Here is a 24,933-nt window from a genome sequence, read left to right as displayed (position 1 = left end):
CTTCGTTAATCAGTAGCAAGGCTGTGATTCTGTTCAGGGGAAAAGACATGTTTCTGACTAGCTACCAGCACGAGTTGCAATATCTTCAGCCTTAATTCTGAGTTCTCTGGCTTTTGCTAAACTAAACTATCAAAAACTTAAATTCCTCAAATTTCCTAGAAAAAATGAAGCAGAATTTTCACTACAGTACAGTAACTCAAAGGTCTGTTTGGCACTGTAACATTGTGGAAAAAGATGGTAAACCTAGTTTAGACTGGCAAAAAACCAATCTTGTCTATGAACAAATATTGTCAAATGTATTGCATACGAGTGTTACTTCACAGTAATCAGACACCAAGGTTTCTAACTGACTTGCAGAAGCAGCAATCACAGATTGCAATAACATGTACCATTCAAGGGGGGCGGGGGGGGTGGGTGAGGGACTGCATTTTGGCAATTTTATAGTCAAAATGTTCCTTATAGCATGTTCTTCTGACAGTTGTTTGTCATATATTTTCCTGTATAAAAGATGTATTTTGCCTTTCCTCAGTCCTGGTGAGATTTTTCTGCAATGACTTTGCATTCATACTGCAAAACAACCAAAGAAAGTGAAAATTATTTGAGAACAAGGATTTATACAATGAAGTTCTGAGTTAGACAGCTGTGAAAGGGAGGGATCTACCTAGCAACTGACACAACAGCTCTAGTCACACTTTCCCCAGATCAGTTCAGGCCCCCAAACTCCCAGGCTTTTCAGGATACCCTCACCAACTACAGTTCATTTTGTACACAATCTATGCACAGAGTGCTGGCATTCTATGCTTCCTTGCATAGCAAAAGAGAACCTAAGTACATTAGCTATTAACTTAGGGCTTATGCAGCTTTTTCCCCCCCAAACATGGTGTTCTTATTTTGGCCTTAATCCTGCAAAGGCTTGTGCACGTACAGAATGGAATGAACACAATGAAATGGGGAACCCTTTAGGATATGTGGGGCACTCAGCAGCGGACAGAACTTCTGCTGGTGGCAGGGACATGTTGACCAAACTGAAAAGCACTGTCTCTGGATTCCCATCTTAGTCCACATTTGCAATTTGAATAACTGGTTGGTGTTTATTAGGAAAGAATTTTTTAAAACCAGACAATACTAGCTCAGTACCCTCCCGCGCAAATAAAATAAACCCTCACTTACCATTGCCAGCTGCCTACCAATGTTCCCCACAGTAATGCCACCAGCAAAAAATATACATGGTAACCAGGAACGAACATAAAGGAAATCTGGAGATGTGTACCTAGAAAGGAATACAAGTTTGCATTGTTATCTGTTTACTGCCAACATTGAACTTAACCCTGTGCACAATCCTTTCGTAAAAAAAACCGTATCCTTTTAAAGTTAGGCACAGAGATAGACATACTGAGAAATCTGGATATGGGAATAGATTAGCCTAAAGATACACACACTTGTAGTAGAAAGTTTGATTTCTTACTGCAAATATCAAATTTACTACCCATCCATTCATTCATTCATTCTAATATCCTTTCTCTGTTTGATCCAGGTTGTTTTGCTGTTGGTAATGTAGCAGTTTTACAACTCCAAACCAAAATCTCGGTCTTACACACACATAAGCACTCATATGAATAGTCCAATTACAGTAAAGTAAAGTGTTTAAGTCTTAGCAAGTTTGGGGCTCAAGTTAAGTTGGATCTACCTTCAATGTTCTTGTTTACTAATCTAACATGAACACCACTTAACCAGAAGAAAAATAAAGACTCACTGGTAAACCCCATTGTAGACCAGAAGCTGTGATACCAAGGTGGCCAGAAAAGCAATTCCTATTCCAAGACCAAAGCCACTTCGTGATCTATCAAAGGTCCACCATAGTCCAATTGAAAGCGCCGCTAGCGTAAGAGACAACTGTATGTTGTTGGCAAAATCCACTTTCTGTGGTCATTTGTTAAGGATCACTTTTAAAGTGCCAACTTCAGGTGAAGATCAATATTTACTTTGTTAACTAACTTTTGACCTGAAAAATAACACAGTTCTACATAATAACAACACCTAGCTCTTGCATAAACACGGCTCTCTTCACTTAATACAACTAAATGGTATACGAATACTATAATAATAATTTTAAAGTATTTTATCTGAGTTAAGAAAAATATTTACTTAAAATGTTATTTTATGTTTACAATATTTTTTAAACCCATAATGTTGAATCAGGACTTTGCTACAAACTGTACAAGTGTTTTAAAGTATAAGGAGACTAGCCAGAAATTAAGTGGAATACCAGATTTTTTGACAGATTTACTGTAAAAATATTACTGTTCAGATGAAGAAGTACCAATGACAGTCCAGCCTCACCTGTTGCTCCTTTAATATCCTAAGGTTAAAGCCTTAATTCTACCATTAAATTGCCAAAATGCCATATATCTTATGTCGTTGCCTACCGAAATACGGTCATTTGGAAAAACAAAATCTATTTAATTTCAATAACTATTACATGTTTTTAATTAGAATAGTATTTTTATCTAGTAAAACATTTATTCAGAATCTTGTTTGCTTTTAAATAAGCTACAGCTATGCAAATATGATAAATTAATAATCCTAGACACTTTTGTAGCACTTTGTCCTCTTCAAAACACTTTGCAAATATCAACTAATTCATTTTCTCAAAATCTCTATAAGAAAGTACCGTTAAAGAGAGATTGTTAACATTTATAAGCCTAAACTTAGATTTAGGAGGTGACAAATGTACAGGTAAATAGGTTGTCCTGGTCTCAACCACGGGAATCCACCGGCCTGGAGAAAGATCTAGTGCAGTAGTCTACAAGAAATGGGGTAAACTGGATGGTAACAGAGAGAGAATGGCAGACACAAGGACACAATGACCAAAAGTCAGATCAAATGCTGTTATTTTAAAGTGAGATGAACTGAAGCTCAGGCTTTTCAGGAAGCCACTTAGAAGAAAGTAGAGTTGCTACACTAATAATTGTTATGGAAGAGGCACTGCTTCCTTAAAAATGTGGAATGGCTGAAAACAAACTGCAGAGGTGTTTGCTGAAAGTAATCTGACTCATGAGGAGTTCACCACTCAATTTTCAAGAAACATGTCAGAATTTCTTAGGGTACTGTATCTGAATGTGCCCACAGTCAAGTGATGGTCAGAAGTTGGTGGCATCCATGAGATCATATGGACACGTCTTCAAATATGGGAGAACTGAGGCCCGCAAGAGGATATTAGCAGACCCTAGCTTTGATAGCTCCAACTTTTCTGGCCACACTAGATAGGATGGGGTATTGTGGGAAAAGAACAACATCCATCCAAAGGTAAGGCCACTTGAATGGGAACGCAGCCCATTTTCCATGCCTTCCTTTGGCATCTCATTTCATCCATTCTCTCTCTTCTGGTTCTCTTTCATCTGGAAAGAAGAAAGAGAGCCAGCACCACATGGCCAGGGAGTTTTCACCACACCAGCAATTCTCTGCAGACCATAGTCTGGGACCTGATGCTAAAGATGAAAGAATGAGCCTTCTAGAGAGTCTTAATTGTCTTTTTAATTACTTATCTTTGAGTCTGGGTTTGGTAGACTAGTTAATTGCCTTAACTTGGAGAGGGAGACCCTATACATGCTGACACAAAGCACAACTGCTCATGGGTTGCCAGTGAGGCATCACAGTCCATTCTGAGGATGTTTTTGTCCAATGGGCTTCTGGGAATCATGACTCCTTCATCCAGGGCTAGTATTAATCTAATGTAAAGGTGTACATGGATTTTTGAGAATTCAGCAGAAAAACGATGGATTTCACATCATGCCACATTGACTCACTTGTAACTTCTCTCCTTTCCGCATATTCTAAGGCAAGTCACTTAGCCTATCTGCATCTCAGTCCCCCGTCTGTAAAACAGGGATAATAACGCTTATTCGCTTTTGTAAAATGCTTTGAGATCCATGAATAACCAATGTCAAGTATTTTTTTCCTACCAATTTTTTTCCCATGCTTAGCAAAGTGCACACTCTTCACTGATGCTGCTACACATGTGAAGTTTGGTCTTTAAAACTGTAACTGTACTGAGTTTACAATAAGTGCAAGAAGAGCATCCTTAAAAATTTCTCAGAGCATAAACTCCTTTCCCATATGTATTTTAATAACTCTAAAAAAGACAAATATATATTTAAAAAAAACAGGGTGAGAGATTTCAGTTTAAATGGTATTTCCAGAAACTTATATGCATGACCTTCATTAACTAGTGCAGCTACTGACATTCTATAACAGTTTTAACTCTAAGCTACACTCTGTATGTTCTTTTAAAACTTTATACATCATATTTTAGAAACAGTTACATTGTGAGCAGCTATTTAACCTTTGGTTCACCAGAAACTATTTGTTACTGCAAACTTCATTACCACATAGAAGGATACAGCACTAGCATGATTGATACCCACGAAGACTGCTACACATCGCATTACACTGGACCATTCTCTCTTAAATTTATGTGGCTCTCCCAGATGTCTGTCCATGCAGGGATACAATAACCCAATCACAGCTGTGGAAATATGAAAGAAAAAATTAACAATTAAAACATCTGCAATATTTAGCTGCACTAGAGACAATCTAGACCAAGATGGTTCTGCAACCATAAAAAAAATATTTTTCAAACACTGTCAAGATTTAAAAATAAAAATAAAGGCATTTCAGATAGTTTAGGCCCAAAACATAAGTTATTATTAAAAGGCTGCCTTAAAATGCAATGAAAACAGCTATATGTTTGTAATTTAAAATTCTCCTGCTGCATCTTCAGCCACAGCAGCTTTGCACTGGTGCATAATACCAGGAAGGGGTGAAAATAAACTAAAAGTGGGATTTTCTAAACATTGTCAATACTTTTTCTTAAACACTCACTATACGTAGTTCCACCTATAAAGACAGTTGCCACCCCAGCTGGGAGGCACACTTGGAAGTGCTGTTTAATGTTACACTGTTTTAGTATGTAAGAAGCAGGGGCTCAGGAGGTAGCTTTGAATTCTAACACCTATTATGGTGGTAGGTTGGATGCATCTCACAGGAGATGTTTTCCATGTGCCAGAGAGGAACCTGATCTACAGGGTTTAAGAAATAAATGAAAAATCATCAGTGAAGCAGCATCAGAAATTGCCACGTAACCAGCATTCTAGCCGAGGACCTGGGGCCGAACTGATAGGTTACAGTGGCAGATGAAAAAAGTCTCTGCAAATAGCACTGATGGATGGCTATGAAAAATCTCTCTTCATTTGTGTCTTTGGGATGAATAAATTAGGCCTAATACCTAGGGGGTTGTTCAAAGAATTACATATTTTGTGGTTTTGCATATCTGCTTACTGGGGGTGATGGAGAGGGAGAAGTCATACCCCAGAGACATATTAATATAAATCAGGTTGTGTAGGTAGGGGTAGCAGAACAATACACGAGTTATCCCGCAGATTGCCTTGAGTAGGTTGCAAACACTAATCCCTCAGGTAGCACTTGTGTGCTAGACAGACAAGAGCAGGCGAGGAAGAATTGTGAAACATTCCTACAAAGAGATATTGTAGTATTTAAAACTGGAAGAAATCGACTAAAGAACATGCAACCTTGTAAGTCAATTTCAGCATAGAAGCTCAGCTTGTCACCTCAAGACGGTGACAAAGCCTGAACCTTAGAGTTTCCTGGTAAAGAGTTTGTAGGTATGTAATGGTCTCAATTGCTTGCCAAGAGAGTGACACTATTGCAAATGGGACACTGTCATTTCAACCCCCAGAACAAATCCTTTAGGTAGAAACAACTAGAGTAGACTGTGCACTGAAAATAGTGTGAGAGCATGGTGTGTAACTAAATGAGCACAGTAGGCATACCGCTGACCCTTTAAATCTTTTCAGAGCCTGTCTCCCCTCTCTCTTGTAAGCCCCATGGACACAAAAGGCGCATCTTACTAACAGATAATTTTACAGAGCTACATCCATGTATTCTCTTTTACAAAACAAACCTGAGATCATTCTTACTGTAAAAAGACATAATAGATATGTTGTTGGATAGCTGAGCCCTGGTACAAATAGGAAAGAAAAAATCCTTCGAGATGGCCAAATCAAACTGCTCTATCAGTAAATCAAACCTCTCATGAGCTTTATGTCAAGACAACCAATTTAAGCATAAAAAAAATATGCAGCAAATACAGGGCACCATAGCAGCAAGATTAGAGAATAAGAGCTATGTTAGACAGGCAACTTACAGATACAAGTATATAACTATGACCAAAATATTCCAAATACAGAGAGAACAAAACTGACATATTGAGACAGCTATTTGGATAGTTTCCTCTCAGATCAGGCTCTTCTATGAAATCTGTGGTGAAATGATTCAACACCATACCATAAGAAAAGTAAATAGATAAAATATTTGACTTAAAAATTGCCTTTAGCAAAACCCTGCTGCCAGATGTGCCCAGTAGACCAAAGGTAAGTTTACTGATTTGTATTACCACCCACAGAGGCAAATGGACTCCTCACTCTTATTAAAATCAAGTTCAAGGAAGACACTGTCTTTAAAATAAAGGTCTACTTATAATCGAATTCCCCCATCCAGCTGCTCAGAATAATCCACTGGTGAAGTGTTATATTGACCCATGGGAAAAGTCTTACACCGTGTTCTGAAGCCCAAACTCTGTCAGACTTTTAAAGGGAGCAGATTTCAGAGAACATCCATTGTTAACAGTGTGCCACTGACAAGAGCAAAGCAGCACCTTGTGCCTATATCTCCAGAGGCTATGGCTACACTGGCACTTTACAGAGCTGCAACTTTCTCGCTCAGGAGTGTGAAAAAACACCCTCCTGAGCACAGCAAGTTACAGCGCTGTAAAGCGCCAGTGTAAACAGTGCCCCAGCTAATCCCCTCGTGAAGTTGGAGTACCTGCAGTGCTGGGAGAGCTCTCTCCCAGCGCTGGCGCCACGACCACACTCGCACTTCAAAGCGCTGCTGCGGGAGCAGTCCCATGGCAGTGTTTTGAAGTTTTGAATGTAGCCACGGCCTTACGATATAGGGGGACAGCTGCGTTCCAGACTATGTGGATCTTTACAGATCTAAACCTGCACCTTGACCCGCACTCAGAAGCAAACAGGAAGCTGGGGCAAAAATAGCATACTCTCATTACGGCTTACAGCAGACAAGGCAAACTACTGCATGCTGCAAAATCTGGGATCTCCAGGTTCCTTTCCAGAGTTGCTCACAAAGAGCATGGCAGTAATCTAGCCTCAAGGTTACAATCGTATGGATTTCAGTGGATTGCCAAATTCTGTTTTCCTAATCCTGAAAACGGAGCATAATCTTCTGACTCAAGAATTCAGCACAGCAGGGCTCAAACTAGCTAATATTTAGTCCTGCCTCAGTACAGGGGACTGGACTAGATAACCTATCAAGGTCCTTTCCAGTCCTACATTTCTACGATTTTATGATTCACCCTACAACTTCTGTAAAATGTACACCAATCTTTTGGAGAGGAAACAGATAGATGGGAAAGGGGGCAGGACTAGATCCAAAATTTTAAATCTTCCATATTTAAATCTTCCATAATGAAGGATTTTTAATTTCCTCACTACCACGCCCCCCCTTTATACACACACACACACAAAACATACAGACAGTTGGCACCTTCTGACATTACCTGAGGCTGTGCCACAGCAAGGTGGTACCCACCAAGCTGAAGAGAAGATGCTTGTGATCACATCTGGTGGAAAGAGCGTGACATTTCTCTGAATCTGTAGCAAGTTTAATACTAATGCAAGAAACACGCCAATAAAAAACAGCACTAATCCACGTATCACCAAGTTTATGCCATGACTGGTTACAGACGAAATATATGGACCACACTTTTTTGATATGGTTGGTGCTGCATCGCTTTCTGCCATGACGCACTAGGCGATATCCACCAGTGTGACTGGGGAGGATCCACTTGCAGTCAGTATTTTAACTTTCTCAATTTAGGACGTACCCCAAACCCTGTGAAAACAACAGACAAGGCTGAAAAAAAGAAGACATTTTTACAAAAATGTATTTTAATCTGTTAAAAATATATTTAAAAATAAGTCAAGCTTTTCTGAATTTGCAGAAAATATAATTTACCTTCGGAAGAAGGCAAACCTCAACAGAACTAGCTCTTTGTGCAACAATGCTATTGCAGTTCTGTCTGCAATCATGCGTTAAGCTGATGAATATGCTGCTAAAAATAAAGTTTTAGCAACAGCTTTACATACTTTGGAGGGGGGAGAAAAACAAACCCGTGAATGAGTGGGACAGCATGGCTGATGATGTGGGACCATATGGCGCCAGAACAGGAAATAAAAACTACTCAGGAGGAGGTGCTTGCTTCAGAAAAAACTGAGTTTGTGATGACTCTGATGTGGAAGAAGACAATGAAGTGGTACAAGGTGGCTCAGAGGAGAATGAGGCATCTAGTTTCAAGGCAGCTGTGGAGTTACACACTTCTTTGATCTTCAAAAGAACCCAGTAAAAAGATCACAGTGTAGAGTGGGGACATGAAATTTGAGAAAAAATTTGCAGGGTGGAGCCAACAACCTTTGTAATAATTGAGAAGGTGAGTCTTTGGAAGCTAGAAGGGCACACAATCCCATTACACAGAAATTGTCATGAAGGCAGCACAGATTTCATTAGAATATTAACAGCGTGTTAAGAAAAATGATTCTCAGCTACAAAACAAACAGTGCAAAGAGGTAAAGAAACTCCACCTTCCCATCAGCATCAGAGCACTCCATACCTACATGCCCAACTCTGTACACACTAGATATGAATGGCAGAATTTCCTTCCCAACCATCTTTTTTAAAACCATCAATTAAAACTATTGTTTTACGTGGATTCAACATCACATTCATGTAGGACATGGACAGCTTAGCCACCTGGAACGTTAAAGAAAAACGTTTTTAAATTTGAAACTGCCAACTGGTGGCAGCTTTCGGTAACACTTACTCATGGCCACATGGATAGAGACAGAAGCAGAAGACTCCTTGTTTCCCCAGTCCATTCCTAGTGCACACCATACAGTCTTCAATACTGTCTTATGATCCACAGCTAGGCAGAAATCCATACTTTTTGAGAGGGTTACCAAAGAGGCCACATAAAGCGTTGCCTATCCATACGGAACTTCGTTCTTGTGGATTTGGGCATCAATCCACTCATGTGGACAGTCGTAATGACTCCAGTAGGACTATGCTTGTGAGTAGTTAAGTGTGCGACCCAGGTTTGTGAACCTGAAATGCTGCCATTATTGTGGATACAGAGGGCTTACTTTTCTGTCCTCCTGCATCTTGTGTAGTCATTTACACCAGTGCTAAATTTACAGCGCTACCAGATCTGATGCAGCTCTGGCATGATGGCGCAGATGATAAATCTCCATTACATTTTTAGTTATCTAGAATGGAGCAGCAACATCTTAAGCGACTAAGACTTTTAAAAAAAAAATATGAATGTGGCAGCTTATCTCACTGCTGCCACTGCAATGTCATGTACTCTTGCCCCTAAAGAGGGGGAAAGAGGAGAGCAGGGCAAGGTTAATAAGCATCATATAAAATGAGAAGACAGCAAAAGCAGCAGCTAAACATTATAAAATCTGATTAGTGGGATAAGCCATGGACCTCTAGCGCAATCCCTGAAGTTCCAAGTAAGAATATGGCATTGCTTAAAGAAGTAAAATAAAAAGCATGGGATTGAAGGGTCAACACGGGGGAGCAGTGTGGCCTTCTATGTAGAACTCTGGACTGGGCCTCTGGAGACCTGGCTTCTATTCTTGGCTCTGCCATTAGCAGGTGAGGTGATTTTGGGCAAGTCACTTCACCTACCTGTGCCTCGGTTTCCTCATCTGTACAATGGGGATAATGATACTTTGTAAGTGCTTTGAGACCTACTGCTGAAAAATGTTATATACAGCTTGGTATTATTATTATTATTATTAGTTACTAGAGAAAACATATTGGCAGTAGTATGGATGGAGTTTAATGATGTCAGCATACACAATATTAAAAGAATTCAGCAGACAATGATTTATGAAACAACTGGCAACATTCATCAACCAATCTCAGGCCTTGCCCATGGCAGGAAATTACTTGTTTTATAGCAACAGTGCAGCTGCAGTGATGCTATTAACCGGGCAAACTCTGCTGTGGCCCAAACATTTTTACCAGTGTCACTTTGACCGCTCAGAGCAAGGAAAGGAATTCCCTAGTGCAGAGGCACTTATACAGAGTATGAACATGTTTACAGCAGCGAGTGCTTTCCCTTGAATTAGCAGCATGGTGTATTGGTTAAGAGCAGGCAACGAGGACACAGGACTCCTAGGTTTTACTCCGGGTTCTGCCATTGATTTGCTGTGTGATTTTAAGGGAAATCAACTTACCTCTGTTCCTCAGTTTCCCCACCTATAAATAAGGGACAACAACAGACCAATCTTTAAAAAGCACCAAGATCCGATGTTTTTGCAATGTATTATTAATGTGCCTCCTGTATTAATTGCAGAAATTAAGATTTCTGAGGGAAGTTACAGCTGTGTGTGTGGTAAGGGTGTGCGCCTATATATACACATTAATCGAAATCAGTTACATTTTATCCAAAGCTTCCATCCAGGTCTGAATAATGCCACCACAGTTTACAATTTGACTCTACAACTTTGCTGTGCCATCACCTCTTGAAAAGCTGTAACAACGCCGGAAAGCTACGGAGCTGGCATCTTTACAAGACAGGCTCGGCTCCAGTTTATCCCTTCTGTGGCACACCACTTCTTAGTGAAGGGAAACTGTGCCACGTGAAGGCTTTGGGAGTCATGTACAATAATGAAATTATCACCTGAGATTTTTTTTTTCCAGTCACTGCAATGTCTCTAATAAGAAAAGCATCCTGAAACTGCTCCAAAGTTTACCAGTTGAGCTAATCAATAAGGCTCATTTGTGTGAATCCCACAAATAAACTATTCTTATGCAATATATAGATGTTATGCAAAACATGGTGGAGTGGAAAAGAAGACTGAGTTTCTTAAACTAAAAATCTAGCACTAGGTGATGAGAACTGGGAAATGAAAAGCTACCATTATGACACCGAGGGAGTTTTCTAATGTAGACAAGGACTAAGTTTCCCTCTTGACATTAAAATCCAGGAACTTCACCTCAAAGCCAAGTCAAAGTTCCCCCAAACCAATAGCTTCTCAGGCTGAGGTGGTTAAGGCATGTCAGTTTCCTGGCCAACAGTACATAAGGGAGTGATGTGACCAGCATCACGTCGGACTGACTTTGACTGCGTAACCCAATGGATCAGGTACCCAGTTTGCAACTGAGTGAACTGCAAGTGGCCTTTCAGTGTGAGATCAAGTTAGACTTGAACCCAAGACAAGCTTCGGGATTGCAGTCAAGCACCTTAACCACTCAGGTACTACACCAATAATTATGCAGCTTTCCCTGTCCTGCCCTGCCCCTGACTGATTCTTGGCCTTGCAAGTCCCATTCATTTGGAAGGAGACTCTGTGAATCATTTTGGATTAATTTGAAGGCTTTTTTTTTTTTTTATTTTAAAGTCAATGTAGTGCTTATGAGAACTACCAGCCTGACAGCCCTGGAAAGCAAAAGCATAGAACAGAACAGGTTCAGGACAGACAATAGCAGTGCACGTTTCTCCACTACAGCCTGCCACTGTGGCTCTGGCTCACGTTCAGAGATAAGAGAGTAGCTAGATGGCAAGGTGAATTCAGACCTTCATTAGTCTGCCAACTAGAGCATCTGCTGCGGGTGGTGGATTTTTCAGAGAGATGCCTGTTGTCCAGGATCACATACGCCCAGGGCCAGATTAACGCAGGGACTTTAGGGACTGCAGCCCAAGGCCCCAGGCTAAGGGGGGCCCTGGTGCAGTAGGGCTCAGGCAGGTTGCCTGCATGCTGTGGCCTCACACTGCTCCCGGAAGCGGCCGGCTGGCGGCATGTCCTTGCGGCCCCACGTTGCGGGGGAAGAGTAGATGGCTCTGCGTGCTGCCCATGCCCCCAGCACCATCCCTGCAGCTCCCATTGGCCGGTTCCAGTCAATGGGGGCTGCGGGGTGGCATGGGCACCGCACAGAGACATGCAGGCCCCCTCCCCCCAGGGTACGCAGAGACATGCCATCAGCCGGCCGCTTCTGGGAGCGGCGTGGGGCCATGGCATCCAGCCTGCCTTAGCCCTGCTGCGCCAACAGCTGGGAGCCCCCTGTGGTAAGTGCCTCCCGGCAGTAGCTTGCACCTCACACCACTTGCCCCAAGTCAGAATCCCGTCCTGCACCCAAATTCCCTCCCAGACCCTGCATCCCCCACCCCAGGTCAGAATCTTCGCCTGCAGCAAAGTCCCTCCCGGAGCTCACACCCCTCACCCTCTCCTGCACCCAAGCCCCCTGCCCCAGCCTGGAGCCCCCTCCCGCACCCAAACTCCCTCCCAGAAAGAAACTCATATAACAGCTCTTCTAAGGTAAGAAGTCGGCTATTTTGAATTAACTTAACTATATTCTACGTGTTTTAAGACTGAAATGTAACCACAGAAGGGCTTTATGTTAATTAAAAGGCGAGTTTAGTGTAGCGTTAATAACCTCGGTGCCATAACTGTGATCATTTGTTTTAAATTAGGAAAAAGACTTGCATACAGGAGCCCCGCAAAATGTAATAGCCCCGGGCCCACAGGAGAGTTAATCCGGCCCTGCATATGCCAACAGTCGGCTGGCAACAACTCTCCGTGACTGGGCCCGGGCCCGATGTGAAGCAGCACATTGTTATTAATCATTTAGGGCCAAATTCGGCCCTTGGACCGACGTATAAAATTCCTGCTGCAGTCAAGACGGGGCTTGTGCGCCCAGAGGGCAGCATCCCTTACCCAGGGCCGGATGTGGACGTGGCACCTTCTGACACATAATCCAGGGCTGACTCCCGCCTGGGGGGAGGTCACTACCTAGGCTCCCAAAGAGGGAACCCCGGAGCACCCCACTGAACACGGCATCTGAAGTCCCTCCCTCCAGGGGGGAAAGGTTTTAGCAGCGGGACATCCCCAGCCTAGTCAGGGGTGCAGCGGCTCTGCCCCATGCCAGCTGCATCCCCCAGAAGGCACAGCCCGTATCTCCCCCACCCCGACCTACCGCCCCCGCTGCAAGCCAGTGCCCAGCCCCAGCGGGAGTGTCTCCACAGCCCGCTTACTTACTCTGCCTCCGCCATCTTCTCCCTCCCCTGCCTCAGGCTCCGCCTTGCGCAGGCTCCGCGGCGCTCAGCTGGACCGGGGCGAACAGCTGACTCGGGGCACGAGGGATTCCGCGGGGCCCGGCCGCTGCAGGCGAGCTCGGGGCAGTCGGGCTTCCGCGGGGCCGGTCAGGGCGCTTGCAAAGCACGGACCGGAGCGGAGGTTCCCCTTTGCTCCTGTAGTGATGAAGCAGGAGGCGAGCAGCCTTCGCTTCCAGAGGTGCTGGGAAAAGGGGAGGTGGGGACCTGCCAGAAACGAGGGAGAGACGTCAACAGAGAGAAATTCCCGGAAAAAGTGCAAGAAGAATGTAGTATAGTCCGTAATATACAGAGAGGTAGGAAATGCACCCATCAAGCAACGGCTAAAATAAAGAGGTAGTGAAGAAGGCGGTAAAAGTGCAAAAAGAGACAGTAATTCAAAGAAATAACCAGTGCTAAGAAATGGGAGGGATGCAAGCTAAAAAAGGCACAGTGGTGAAAAAACGGAAGTCAGATAGTGCTAAAACAGGGGAAGGGACAGGAATTGTTCAAAGAAAAAGAACTGCAACGTCAAAAAAGTCTTTTTAAAAGACTGACAAAACGAGAGAGAGAGAGAGAGAATGAGAAACTGCAATAAGAAATAATCTGTAACAATTAAAAAATACTATAGCTCCGATCCTGCAAACAGCTATCCAAATGCTTAACTGTACTCCCATTAGGGTGACCAGATGTCCCGATTTTATAGGGACAGTCCCGATTTTTGGGTCTTTTTCTTATAGGCTCCTATTACACCCCGCCCCCCCCTTCTGATTTTTCACACTTGCTGTCTGGTCACCCTAACTCCCATTGATTTATTTTAAACCTAGCCGTAGTGACTTCGGTGCAACTGGTTTTAAAAGAATTCAGTGTTTTATGCTTGAAAAAGAAACTTCAGTTGCAGTCTCTGAATTCTTTTTTCTCCATTATATTTCCTTTTATAAAATTATTCTTTACATGTCACCTTCAACTGCATTTTTTTAGATTTTTTTTTCTGTTAACGCATTAGCTCATCGATTTCAGTGAGATTACTCCGGAATAACATTAAGGATGTGTGTAAAGCGTAAGATTGGGGCCTATGAAATGAAAAAAATGGGGGCTGGGAAGAAATACTAGAAAATAAAAAAAGAGAATCCGTGCATTAATACTTAAAATGCAGAAAGAATGTGTAAAAGAGAAGCGTATTAAAAATGCATTTTTAGAAGTCTATTTTTTATATTTTGTATTTTTGCAATTTAAAAGTATAACAAATGAATAAAAGAGCAATTAATATATAAAAAAGTAAAATTCAATGAATGCAACTGCAGTTCTTTTTAAAATGCAAAACATTGGCCTTTGTTATGAATCCAGTTCATTACTAAAACAGGAAGCACAAAGCTGAGTCACTGTGTAAAATCCTTTTGCTTTCAACTTTGTTATTTTGGCACAGTATAGTTGTGCTTAATAAATATCACTAACAGGGATAAAGATTTAATCATCTGAGATTAATTTCAAAGAGGGTTTAAAAATTGTTGGCCTGAATTGGGCCCTTTCTGATATGAAGATTTGCGCACATACTTAATGTTGTTTAACAGTGTTGGTTCGCTGACGAGGGCCTGGGAGAGGGACCTCTCACCCGGCCCTGAGCTGCTGCGGCAAGAGAGGGCTGAAAGGAGTTGTCTCGCACTCCCAGAGCAGCCTGCACCCCAAACCCTTCATCCAAGGCCCAACCCCAGAGCCCGCACCCCCCACAATCCACCCCATAGGCATGCTTACCACAGGGAACCTTAGCAGTAGGGCGGGGAGCCCTCCCCAAAGCAACACTAATCCTAGCTCCAAATACCCTATTTATAGGATCCCTAACCCTGACTCCAAGTACCCTACCCATAAGAACCCTAATCCTAAGGTGCGGAGCCTTACCCGTACGACTCTAACCCTAGTGAGGTTGTCAATTGTTCACCTTAGCGGGTGATATTGACAATAGGCTGGCTACCAGAACATGTGCCTTGAAAGCAGTATAAATGAAGAAGAGGAGGACAATGAATTGATGGATGAGAAAGAATCAGACAGGAAGAGACTCAATAATCTACATTGGTCTGTAGGTCACAATGTGGCCATGTGTGACATAAATGGCCAAGTTGCTCCTGGATCTGTGTGTGTGTGTGTGTGTGTGTGTATTGGGTAGGAAGACAACGCTCCTTTGCTTCTGCTCAGCACAGTGCTGTTGGGGAGAGCAGGAATTGGTTCCTACTAATGCTCCCATGTGTTAACTGAATGGAGGGGGGCATAATGAAACTAGGGCTATATTACTGCCTCCTTTCTACACCAGTTAGTGTGTGTGTTGGTGGGGAGGAGTGCACAGTGCACCAAGTGTAAGAGTGCAGAGATGCCAGGCAGCAGAATGTACTGCTCTGAGACACAATTCTCCCTAGGGTCTCCCTCTCCATTGCAGCTCTGATGTATCCCCTCCAGCCTGCCTCTGGCTGTCAAATCCAGAAACAAGTTCAAAGGGTTTGGTAATCAAACTCTTGGTGGGGCAGAAACAGCTCCCGAGGTACCAGATGGAGAATTCAGGAGGTTGAGCCTGAATGGCAAAGAAAGACATTGGGAAAGAAATTAAATGAGCTGAATTTAAACAAGATTATAGCAAACAACTAAATCAAAATTCAGAGGCAGCCATTTAAAAGAGTCAGAGGAACTGCTGAGGGAGAAGCTTACAAAAATCCAAAGGCAAAGCAAATTTAAAGAAACAGACATCAGGTGTGATACATATGTGTGGTTGTCATCATGGCCCACACTGGGGATTGGAGCATGGACAAATAGGAGTAAGAGTGTAGGTTGCTATAGCTTGGGGCTGTGATAGGCTCACATTCTTTGTGGATTAGGCAAAGACGGGAAACACTCCCTGTGACTAGTGGAGACTATACTCAGAAGAAAACCCCTCCTACTGTTGCCTGTATTTTTCAGAGGGCTACAGATATCCAGACAGAGGCCTCTGTAAACTGCTTCTTCTCATGTATGAGGCCAAATTTGCTTTCACTTACATGCATGCAGCTCCATGGAAATCAATAGGGTTCTACAAGTGTAATGGAGAATAGAGTTTGACCCAAGGGGTCTGTAGTGTGTGAATGTGAGTGTGTCACACACACACAGTCCTGCAAGGAGCCTCTCACATAGATTATGTTGGAGTCTGACTAAGAGCGAGTAGTCAGCAGTGTCTGCCTCTTCTTTATTGCAAAATCCAGACAACTACATCAGGTACAACTGTGCATCTGAGACATCATCTATAACAGTAAAAAAGGTCTTTATTTTATAAACAGTATATAGCAAATATATCTGTACAAAATACCCTACAAATCTCCTGGAAAGCCTTCTTGAAAGTTCTCCATCCATACAGAAGGCTTCTGGAAGGTCTTCAGACATGTGGAAAAGTAAGCACATTTTCCACAGATTTCCTTTATTCTGGCAGCTAAGGCTGCTATGTTGTTTCTTCTTCAAAAAAGGAGGCAGACTAGGCATTCTGGTTAGCATGCAGCTGGGACACGTGCAAAAATCAGAACTGCTGATGTGTTTTGCAACATACGGGACGCTTGTTATGCACAAAGGGGCAGCACACTGTGAATGTTTCCAATATCTTGGCAAGAGTACAACCTGCTATAGATAAGTTGTATAAAATTGGCTTTTCAACAAGGTTGGCATTTCCGAGACTGAAGCATAACAAAGCAGTAGCGATGTTAAACTATCAGCTCACATCTGTTCTTACGTCTGAAAAGGGTTATTACTTATCTCACATTATGGATGGAATATAAAATCCTAGGGACGATATCAGTGGCAGGTTTTGTTTGCTTTATTTGTTTATTTTACTGCTTGCAGAAGGTGCTGGATCACCAGCTCCAGAGACTCAAGCCCTTTATTTATCTACCGAACAGGTGCAGCGTGGACAGTCACAGCACAAGTTTCCCCACACCGGCCTGCCAACATGTCTCAGCAGTGATCTAGTCTCCATACACATTCAGTCCCTGGCATCCCTGCTGAGGCTGCTACCTAGGGAGTGGTGTTGTGCCAACGACGCTGGTGGTTTCTGTGATATGGAGACCTGCCCACTAGGATCATGACCAAGACAACCACATTACATCATACACCAAGCAGCCACAGACAGCCATCATATTGTAGGATTTAGGTTTTAAATAATGCCACTGACATTATAGGTTTGATCACTACCAAATTAGGCCAGATTCAGAAGACCTAGACGTGAAGGGCCTCCTACTGCATTATTAATTCCATTGGCCATCCAGATTCTAACAGGAGTTAAACGAAACTAAAATACAGGAAAATCAATGCAGGAACGTAGAACTTCAGCCGCATACATTTTTTTTTAAAGAAAAGGAAGGTTTGTGTGAATTTAAATGTGCGAAAACAATGAAGAGAAAGGTCACAGAAAGGAAATGGAAAATGTATCGACATAAAGTCATGCATTTCCCAAGCATTGTGTGTGTGTCATTTGGCAATAAATACAATAGAAATCAAAACAAGGTCAAGACAAATGTATAAGCCAGTGGAAAGAAAGAAGCACATGTCAGCCTAAGCAAATGACTGGAAGGATTGGAGAATTAAATAAGAAAAATGAGGAGGGAAAAAAGGTAGTGGGGGCAAATATGCTTGCCCACCCTGGGCACTAAAATGCCTCTTTACTGCACTGCCCTCATCCCCAAGGGGAAGCCAGCAACCTCACAGGCCTTGGCCCTCTCTGACCTGCCCCGCTCCTCGCTTTTTAAACTCTTTCGTCACCATGGTCGTTTTTTGGAAGGGTGGGAGGACCTCAGTTTCATTATTTGTCCTAGGACCCCAAAACAGGGTTGCCACCCGTCTGGTTTTACCTGGACAGCCCAGTTTTTGGCTTCTGTGTCCAGGTGCCATTTAGAGTTCCCAGGTGCCTGGTTTATTACCAGAAAGTCAAGTCAAAAGGGGGACCTGGCAGCATGCCAAAAGTCCGGCTACTGCCGGGCGGGGGAGGTGCTAGGTCATTAACCTGTGCCAGCCCCTGCTCAACCACGGCTGCCTCTTACTTGCTGGCAGGCTGCTTGTCAGGCTGCAGCAGCTCCTGTCCCAGCCCCGGAACAGAGGGAGCCCAGCGGGAGTGGGGTGGAGGTGGAGACAATCCAGCGAGCAACAGGGGGAGGGTGCAGTGGGTGGGACCTTAGGGAGGAAGAGGCAGGGGCGGGGCCTTGGCGAAGAGATGAGGCCTCAAGGGACCAGTTACCAGCAATTAGAAAGGTGGCAACCCTACCTCAAAAACCTCTGTGCAGCCATGCTTTAGGAGTCTTAGCCAATAGCCTCGGTTTTAAGCCTCCTGTCATTATATCATGTTTAACAAACATGCATAAGTGTGATGGGATCCCTGGGGTACAGCCTGGGATTGTGGGACCACTGTGCCCCCTTAACTCTCTCCAGCCTGGGCTGTGTCTCACATTGCCTTGCTAGTGACAAGCAGCAAACCACTCCAGGTGCTGTTAGCACTCAGCACAACTGCATGTGGAGGCCCACACCCAGCTAGGCTGCAGGAATGCTCCCAGAGCCACACATAAATCACACAGCGAAAGGCACCAGCCAAATCCCCCCAGCTCACTGCTCAAGACGAGCAGTGCAAATTTATTAATTGGTTCACCACTTCATCGATGGAAAGTGGATATACACCAGCCTTTGTAAACCTGAGCAAACACCCTTGCCAAACACTTCAGGCAAACTCACTGGTGAAGATAAACAGTTAAACAAATTTATTAACTACAAATTTATTAACTACAAAAATATAGATTTTAAGTGATTATAAGTGATAGGCAAAAAGTCAGAGTTAGGGCTAGGCTACACTGGCTTGTGTAGTTGTGGCAGAGTGCTGGGAGAGCTCTCTCCCAGCGCTCTAGAAAAACCACCTCCATGAGGGGCGTAGCTCCCAGTGCTGGTGCACTGTCTACGCTGGCACTTTAAAGCGCTGAAACTTGCTGCACTCAGGGGGGTGTTTTTTCACACCCGAGTGAGAAAGTTGCACTGCTGTAAAGTGCCAGTGTAGACAAGCCCTATGTTACCAAAAGAAAATAAAATATAAGCACGCAGTCTAAACTCTCAACCCTATTAGACTGGGTAACATCTAGATTAAGTAGTTTTTCCTCTTCTCACTGAATATTGCAGTTCATAGTACACGGTTTTCACCCTTGAAACCTGGGCCAGTCCCCTCTGTTGGGGACTTCAGTCCTCTGAGGGTACGTCTACGCTACGGGACTATTCCGAATTTGCATAAACCGCTTTTGTAAAACAGATTGTATAAAATCGAGTGCTCGCGGCCACACTAAACACATTAAATCGGTGGTGTGCGTCCACGGTCCGAGGCTAGCATCGACTTCTGGAGCGTTGCACTGTGGGTAGCTATTCCGTAGCTATCCCATAGTTCCCGCAGCCTCCCCCGCCCCTTGGAATTTCCGGGTTGAGATCCCAGTGCCTGATGGGGCAAAAATCATTGTCGTGGGTGGTTCTGGGTAAATGTCGTCAGTCACTCCTTCCTCTGGGAAAGCAACGGCAGACAAATATTTCGCGCCTTTTTTCCCTGGATTGCCCTGGCAGATGCCATAGCATGGCAATCATGGAGCCTGTTTTGCCTTTTGTGACTGTCACCGTATGTGTACTAGATGCCGCTCACAGAGGCGATTCAGCAGCGCTACACATCAGCATGCCTTTGCTTTTGCATGACAGCAGAGATGGTTACCAGCCATACTGCACCATCTACCAATCCATAAATTGGTAAAAGATGAGCATGGCTACCAGTCCTTTGCACTGCACCATTTGCTGCTGTCATAAGTGCCCTGGCTGCTCTTAGCCAGGGCGCAAAGCTAAAATTGGGAATGACTCCCAGAGTCAATCCCTCCTTTTTGGTATCTAAAAATAGAATCAGTCCTGCCTAGAATATGGGCAAGTGTACTAGAGAACCACTGTATCAGAGAGCACAGCTGCTCTGTGTCAGATCCTGCAGAAATTATGAGCTGTATGCTATTCACAGGGGGTGCTCCTGCAACAACCCCACCTGTTGATTCCATTCTTCCCCCAGCCTTCCTGGGCTACTGTAGCATTGTCCCCCCACTTGTGTGATGAAGTAATAAAGAATGCAGGAATAAGACACACTGACTTGTTAGTGAGAAATGAGTGGAAGGCAGCCTCCAGCTGCTATGATAGTCTAGACAGGACAGTAAGGAGTGTGGAGGAGAGGAGCCCAGCATCCCTCTGCTAGTCCAGGGGCAATTGAATCTTTTTTTTACACATGAAGGGTGGGGGCTGACAGAGCTCAGCCCCCTGTTGCTATGACGACGATGGTTATCAGCCATACTGCACCATCTACCAGGAAAAATTAGGGCCAGGCACCCTTGATAGACCTCACCGATGCTAGTCTGCATGGTTACCAGTCCTTTTGCACTGCCCCATGTGCCAATAGGCTGATGACGAGGACGGATACCAGTCATATTGCACCATCAGCCACCCATGGCAGGGGGGAGCAAGGATGTTGGTGTTGAGTGCTGCAGCATCGGGTCTATCTGCAGCATTCAGTAAAGATAGGGTGACATGTAAAAGAGTCAAGAGAGGATTGTTTTCCCTTTCACTTCGGGGGGGGGGGGGGGCCCCCCGCGTAAATTGCCGAGCTATGCCCTGACCCACCGCGGACACTGTGTTTGACCCTAGAAGCATTTGGAGCTCAGCCAAGAATGCAAATACTTTTCGGAGACTGCAGGAACTGTGGGATAGCTTGAGTCCTCCAGTCCATGAGCGTCCATTTGATTCTTTGGCTTTCCGTTATGTTTGTCATGCAGTAGTGCGCTGAGCCCCTGCTATGGCGTCTGTCTGGAGATTTTTTAAAAATGATTTTGAATTTCGTCTTCTGTAACGGAGCGCTGATAGAACAGATTTGCCTGCCTTTACAGCGATCACATCCGCATGGTCCATGCGGGAGCTCTTTCTTTATTTTGATTTTTAACTGCATCGCCACATGTGTTGATCTGAGCTCCACGCTAGGCAAACAGGAAATATTCAAAAGTTCGCGGGGCTTTTCCTGTCTACCTGGCCACTGCATCCGAGTTCAGATTGCTGTCCAGAGCGGTCAGAGGTGCACTGTGGGATACCGCCCGGAGGTCAATACCGTCGATCTGCGGCCACACTAACCCTAATCCGATATGGTAATTCCGATACTAGCGCTACTCCTCTCGTTAGGGAGGAGTACAGAAACCGGTTTAAAGAGCCCTTTATACCGATATAAAGGGCCTCTCAGTGTGGATGGGTGTGGCGTTAAATCGGTTTTACGCTCCTAAAACCGGTTTAAACGCCTAGTGTAGACCAGGCCTGAGTGTCCTTGTTGCTTGCAGTGTGTCCTTTTTTATACCCTTAGTCCATGTGTTTGGAGAACACAAGTCCAGGCGTGCCTGGTGGGCATTGCTGAATCACCAGGCAAGGTTGAGCAATTCCCCTGGCATGGCCTTATGCAGGCGAGTCACTGAATTGTAACTTGCTTGCTGGACAATGGTTGTTGATGGTTGTTTGACACCTGCCTGGGCGTTAGTTACTTTCCTTGCTGTTGTCTCTGGGGAGCTAATATCTGGCTGATTCCCCAATTTACAGCATGTTTTACTGACAACCATACAACACACTCTCATAAGTTCATATGCACTAATGATGTACATATTTAGATAGAACAGTGACTTTCACCAGATCATAACCTTTCCCCTGATGCCTTATATGGCATGCTTTATATGCAAGATCACAATTATATATACACATGAGGAATATGGGGGTTACAGGATGCTCTCCCAAGGTATAGAATGTCACAATAAGCATACGTAAGAGATGTTTATCTGAACCAGTTTATATCTTGCTTTGGCTCTTCATGTAGCTTTTCAGTTTGGTTATAACAAAGTTCAGAACTCATCCTCACTGACTGGTCAAACCATGTTATAACTAGTCATGGTCAGAAAGTTTGAAAATAGTCAAATTTTTGAAGCAAAATGGACAAAGTATTTTCCAATAAATTATTTTCCATGGAGATTGATTTCACTTTTAAAGTCAGTTTTACTTATAACTTGTTTTAGCCACAGCTGTATTGAAAAACAGTTGTTAATCGCAGCTGAAAATAATATGCAGCCAGGACTCATTAGTAGAGCTGGTTGGAAACAGTCTTCCGCAGAAAATGTATTTATTTATTTATTTGGTGGACATTCAAATACACAAATAGTTTTCAGATGAAATTCAGGATTTTAATTTAAAAAATTTAAATTTTCCACAGAAATCAGATACTTTTCACACACAAAAAAAATCCTTTAGTTGTAAACCAAATTTTGACCAGCCCTACACATTATAGTGGGTAAATCAGAGGATAAGATTCATAGTCTTAGATTCTAAGACCAGAAGAGACCATTGTGATCACTTAGTCTGACCTCCTGCATAAGACAGGCCATGGGTCTTCCCCAAAATAATTCCTGTTTGAAGAGCAGGATGTAACACATGGCTAAACCAGTTGGATATAGTACCCTACCTAAACTTTGTCTTTTGTTGCTGGATGATGTTAATTATCTGCCATATTCTACCAAACATGTGACTGCATTTCAGTAGTTGGTAATGTGATTATATAAATGCTTCAGGATGAATGGATCCACAGCCCAGAAACCTACTCAACATAGTTTTCACCACAACTTATAAAGGGAGGAATTATTCATCTGTATTTAATGAATTAAACTATTATATTCACAATTGATATGGAGAAACTATGTACTTAACAAATGCAGGTAATGCCTAGAGTGGTTGCATGATATAAATATTAGCAAAAGGGGCCCTTAGATAGTAGGTTTTGTATTGTAGATTGATCTGGCCTAAACATTAAACCGTTTTCTCTTCTCCCTTTTAGTTTTGCTGCTTTTGCTATAATCTTTGTTAGAAACTGATTGGAAAGACTTGTCCGAATCTTCTACAGTCATCCATCAATCAGTATCAGCAATGAGTCCTGAAGCAGTCCTGGTTTTACAATTGTCTACACTGTTGTTTTAGCTCCTCTTTCTGGAAAAAGCATTGATAATAATCCAGATGTATTTTTTCTGAACATTGGAGCGGAACCCTTCAAACCTGGGTGGAGTTTGAATCCAGATCTAATCTTTATGCCTTGGGCCCACCTCCAGATTTTCACAATAATAAAAAATGTTTCTGTTTTCAGCATTAGCTTTATTATGTTTCACCTCCTTTTATTTAAGGTTGCCCCAGGGTTTTTGAGCATACATTCTTTCTGAATTCTGATTCAACAAGATACTTATACATGCATCGCACCATAAACATGTCAGTAGTCCTACTGAAGTCAATGGGAATATAAATGTGCTTAATGACAGGAATGTGCCTCGATACCTTGGTGATATGGAGGCACTGAATTAAAGCATGGTCTAGACAGGATCTCAGGTTTCCCCTTGTCCCTTTGTTCCTGTTTATTATGGCAATGTATTCTGGACACAGTCTCTGCTGGTATAAATTGGCACTACTCCACTGGAGTGGCATTGATTTATATCAGTAAAGAATTTGGGGTGTGTACTCTCAAGGAACCCAAATAATATCTCCATACTTGTGTTTGGATTTTTTTTTTTTTGGATGAGATCTGGGCTTCTGATGGTATTTCCATCATCCAAGTATTGACGTCCTCTGAGCAGGCCAGGTCTTGCATAAACAGAAATCACGAACAAATAGAAATACTGGAAACACAAAGTAGTATTAGAGCTTATGTCTTTTATTACTTACCCACTGGATCCTTTACAGACTGGAAAAGTAGGATGAGAAACCTCTTCCAAGAACAATATTAAGTCATTCCATAGAAGGTGCTAAAATATAATGATTGACCATCTGTTTTCAATGAGCAAGCAGTCTCTTTTTATAGAGTTGTGATCAAATTCCAGTAGGTAACATTCTCTGAGTTATCTGTTATTCACATTGTTTTTATTTCTGTTCCTTAGGTAAGTGTTGAACTCCATGTCCATTGTTCATATAATATAATCACTTTGCAAAACTATACCAGCATTTATTAGTACAATGCGAGAAATTATCACATATTCCTTCTGAAAGTCTTATGAAGATCTTCCATTCCAAATAAATTCAAAGACACCAACAGGGAGTGGCAGTTGTGCATGGGAGAAACAAGACGCATTTCTGGAGTGTGTAGCACCAATCTGTTTCAAGGTAACCTTCTCATACAATTTCTCAATGGAAATTCCCCGCTGCTTAGCACAATCTTGCTGCCGTTCAATGTGCAGTGGAGCAAAGATAATGTTTCATGCTACTAAATGGGATTCCGATTGTGTATGGTCAAAAAGTTTTATGGCATTTTGTTGCTTTCTATTGAAAACTGAAACCTGTTATAATTTAGTGGTTCCCAAACATTTTACTACGATGACCCACCAACTGCATTTGTCTTATTTTTTGCAAATCTCCCCCCCACACACACACACACACTATTACATATATGCACCTTCTGTCCTGGCACTGCAATTCTAATCCCAGGTTGGTGCAGAGGGGAGGCTCCACGGGTGAGGGTTGGAGAGCAATTCCACCCCACTCTCACCCCTCAGTGGCAGCTCCTGTCCCACGGGTCTGGACTCGGCTCCCTGCTCCAGGCATTGTGACCTAGTACATGGGATCACAGTGTCACTTGG

The 24,933-nt window shown here is 43.2% G+C and overlaps 1 protein-coding gene across 9 annotated transcripts; it reads right to left on the bottom strand.

Annotated features, from left to right (window-relative positions):
• Positions 1 to 472: 472 nt before the first annotated feature.
• INSIG2 (insulin induced gene 2) lies at positions 473 to 24,884 on the bottom strand. Of its 9 annotated transcripts, none has more exons than XM_039495506.1 (7): positions 24,750 to 24,824; positions 13,197 to 13,477; positions 7,652 to 8,007; positions 4,401 to 4,525; positions 1,754 to 1,920; positions 1,171 to 1,270; positions 473 to 567 (listed from the first exon to the last, which is right to left on the bottom strand). In XM_039495506.1, the coding sequence occupies exons 3-7, from the start codon at positions 7,893 to 7,895 to the stop codon at positions 526 to 528; spliced, it is 678 nt and encodes a 225-aa protein (XP_039351440.1). In that variant the 5' UTR covers positions 7,896 to 8,007; positions 13,197 to 13,477; positions 24,750 to 24,824; the 3' UTR covers positions 473 to 525. The 9 variants fall into 9 exon arrangements, with proteins under 9 accessions (XP_039351440.1, XP_039351437.1, XP_039351438.1 ...); XM_039495503.1 differs by having other exon boundaries at positions 7,652 to 7,986; positions 24,750 to 24,818; XM_039495504.1 differs by lacking the exon at positions 24,750 to 24,824 and adding an exon at positions 10,395 to 10,416 and having other exon boundaries at positions 7,652 to 7,986; positions 13,197 to 13,217.
• Between the last annotated feature and the right edge of the window lie 49 nt (positions 24,885 to 24,933).

The sequence above is a fragment of the Mauremys reevesii genome, linkage group 11 (genome assembly GCF_016161935.1).
Source record: "Mauremys reevesii isolate NIE-2019 linkage group 11, ASM1616193v1, whole genome shotgun sequence".
Classification (NCBI taxonomy): domain Eukaryota; kingdom Metazoa; phylum Chordata; order Testudines; family Geoemydidae; genus Mauremys; species Mauremys reevesii.
This window is presented reverse-complemented; position numbering and strand designations above follow the sequence as displayed.

Coding starts and splice junctions, on each gene's coding strand:
- INSIG2 (XM_039495507.1), bottom strand. CDS start 7,895: ATGGCAGAAAGCGATGCAGCACCAACCATATCAAAAAAGTGTGGTCCA. Junction 4,526..7,651: donor TTGCTGTGGCACAGCCTCAG/GTAATGTCAGAA, acceptor ATATTTCCACAG/CTGTGATTGGGTTATTGTAT. Junction 568..1,170: donor TTGGTAGGCAGCTGGCAATG/GTAAGTGAGGGT, acceptor GTTGTTTTGCAG/TATGAATGCAAAGTCATTGC.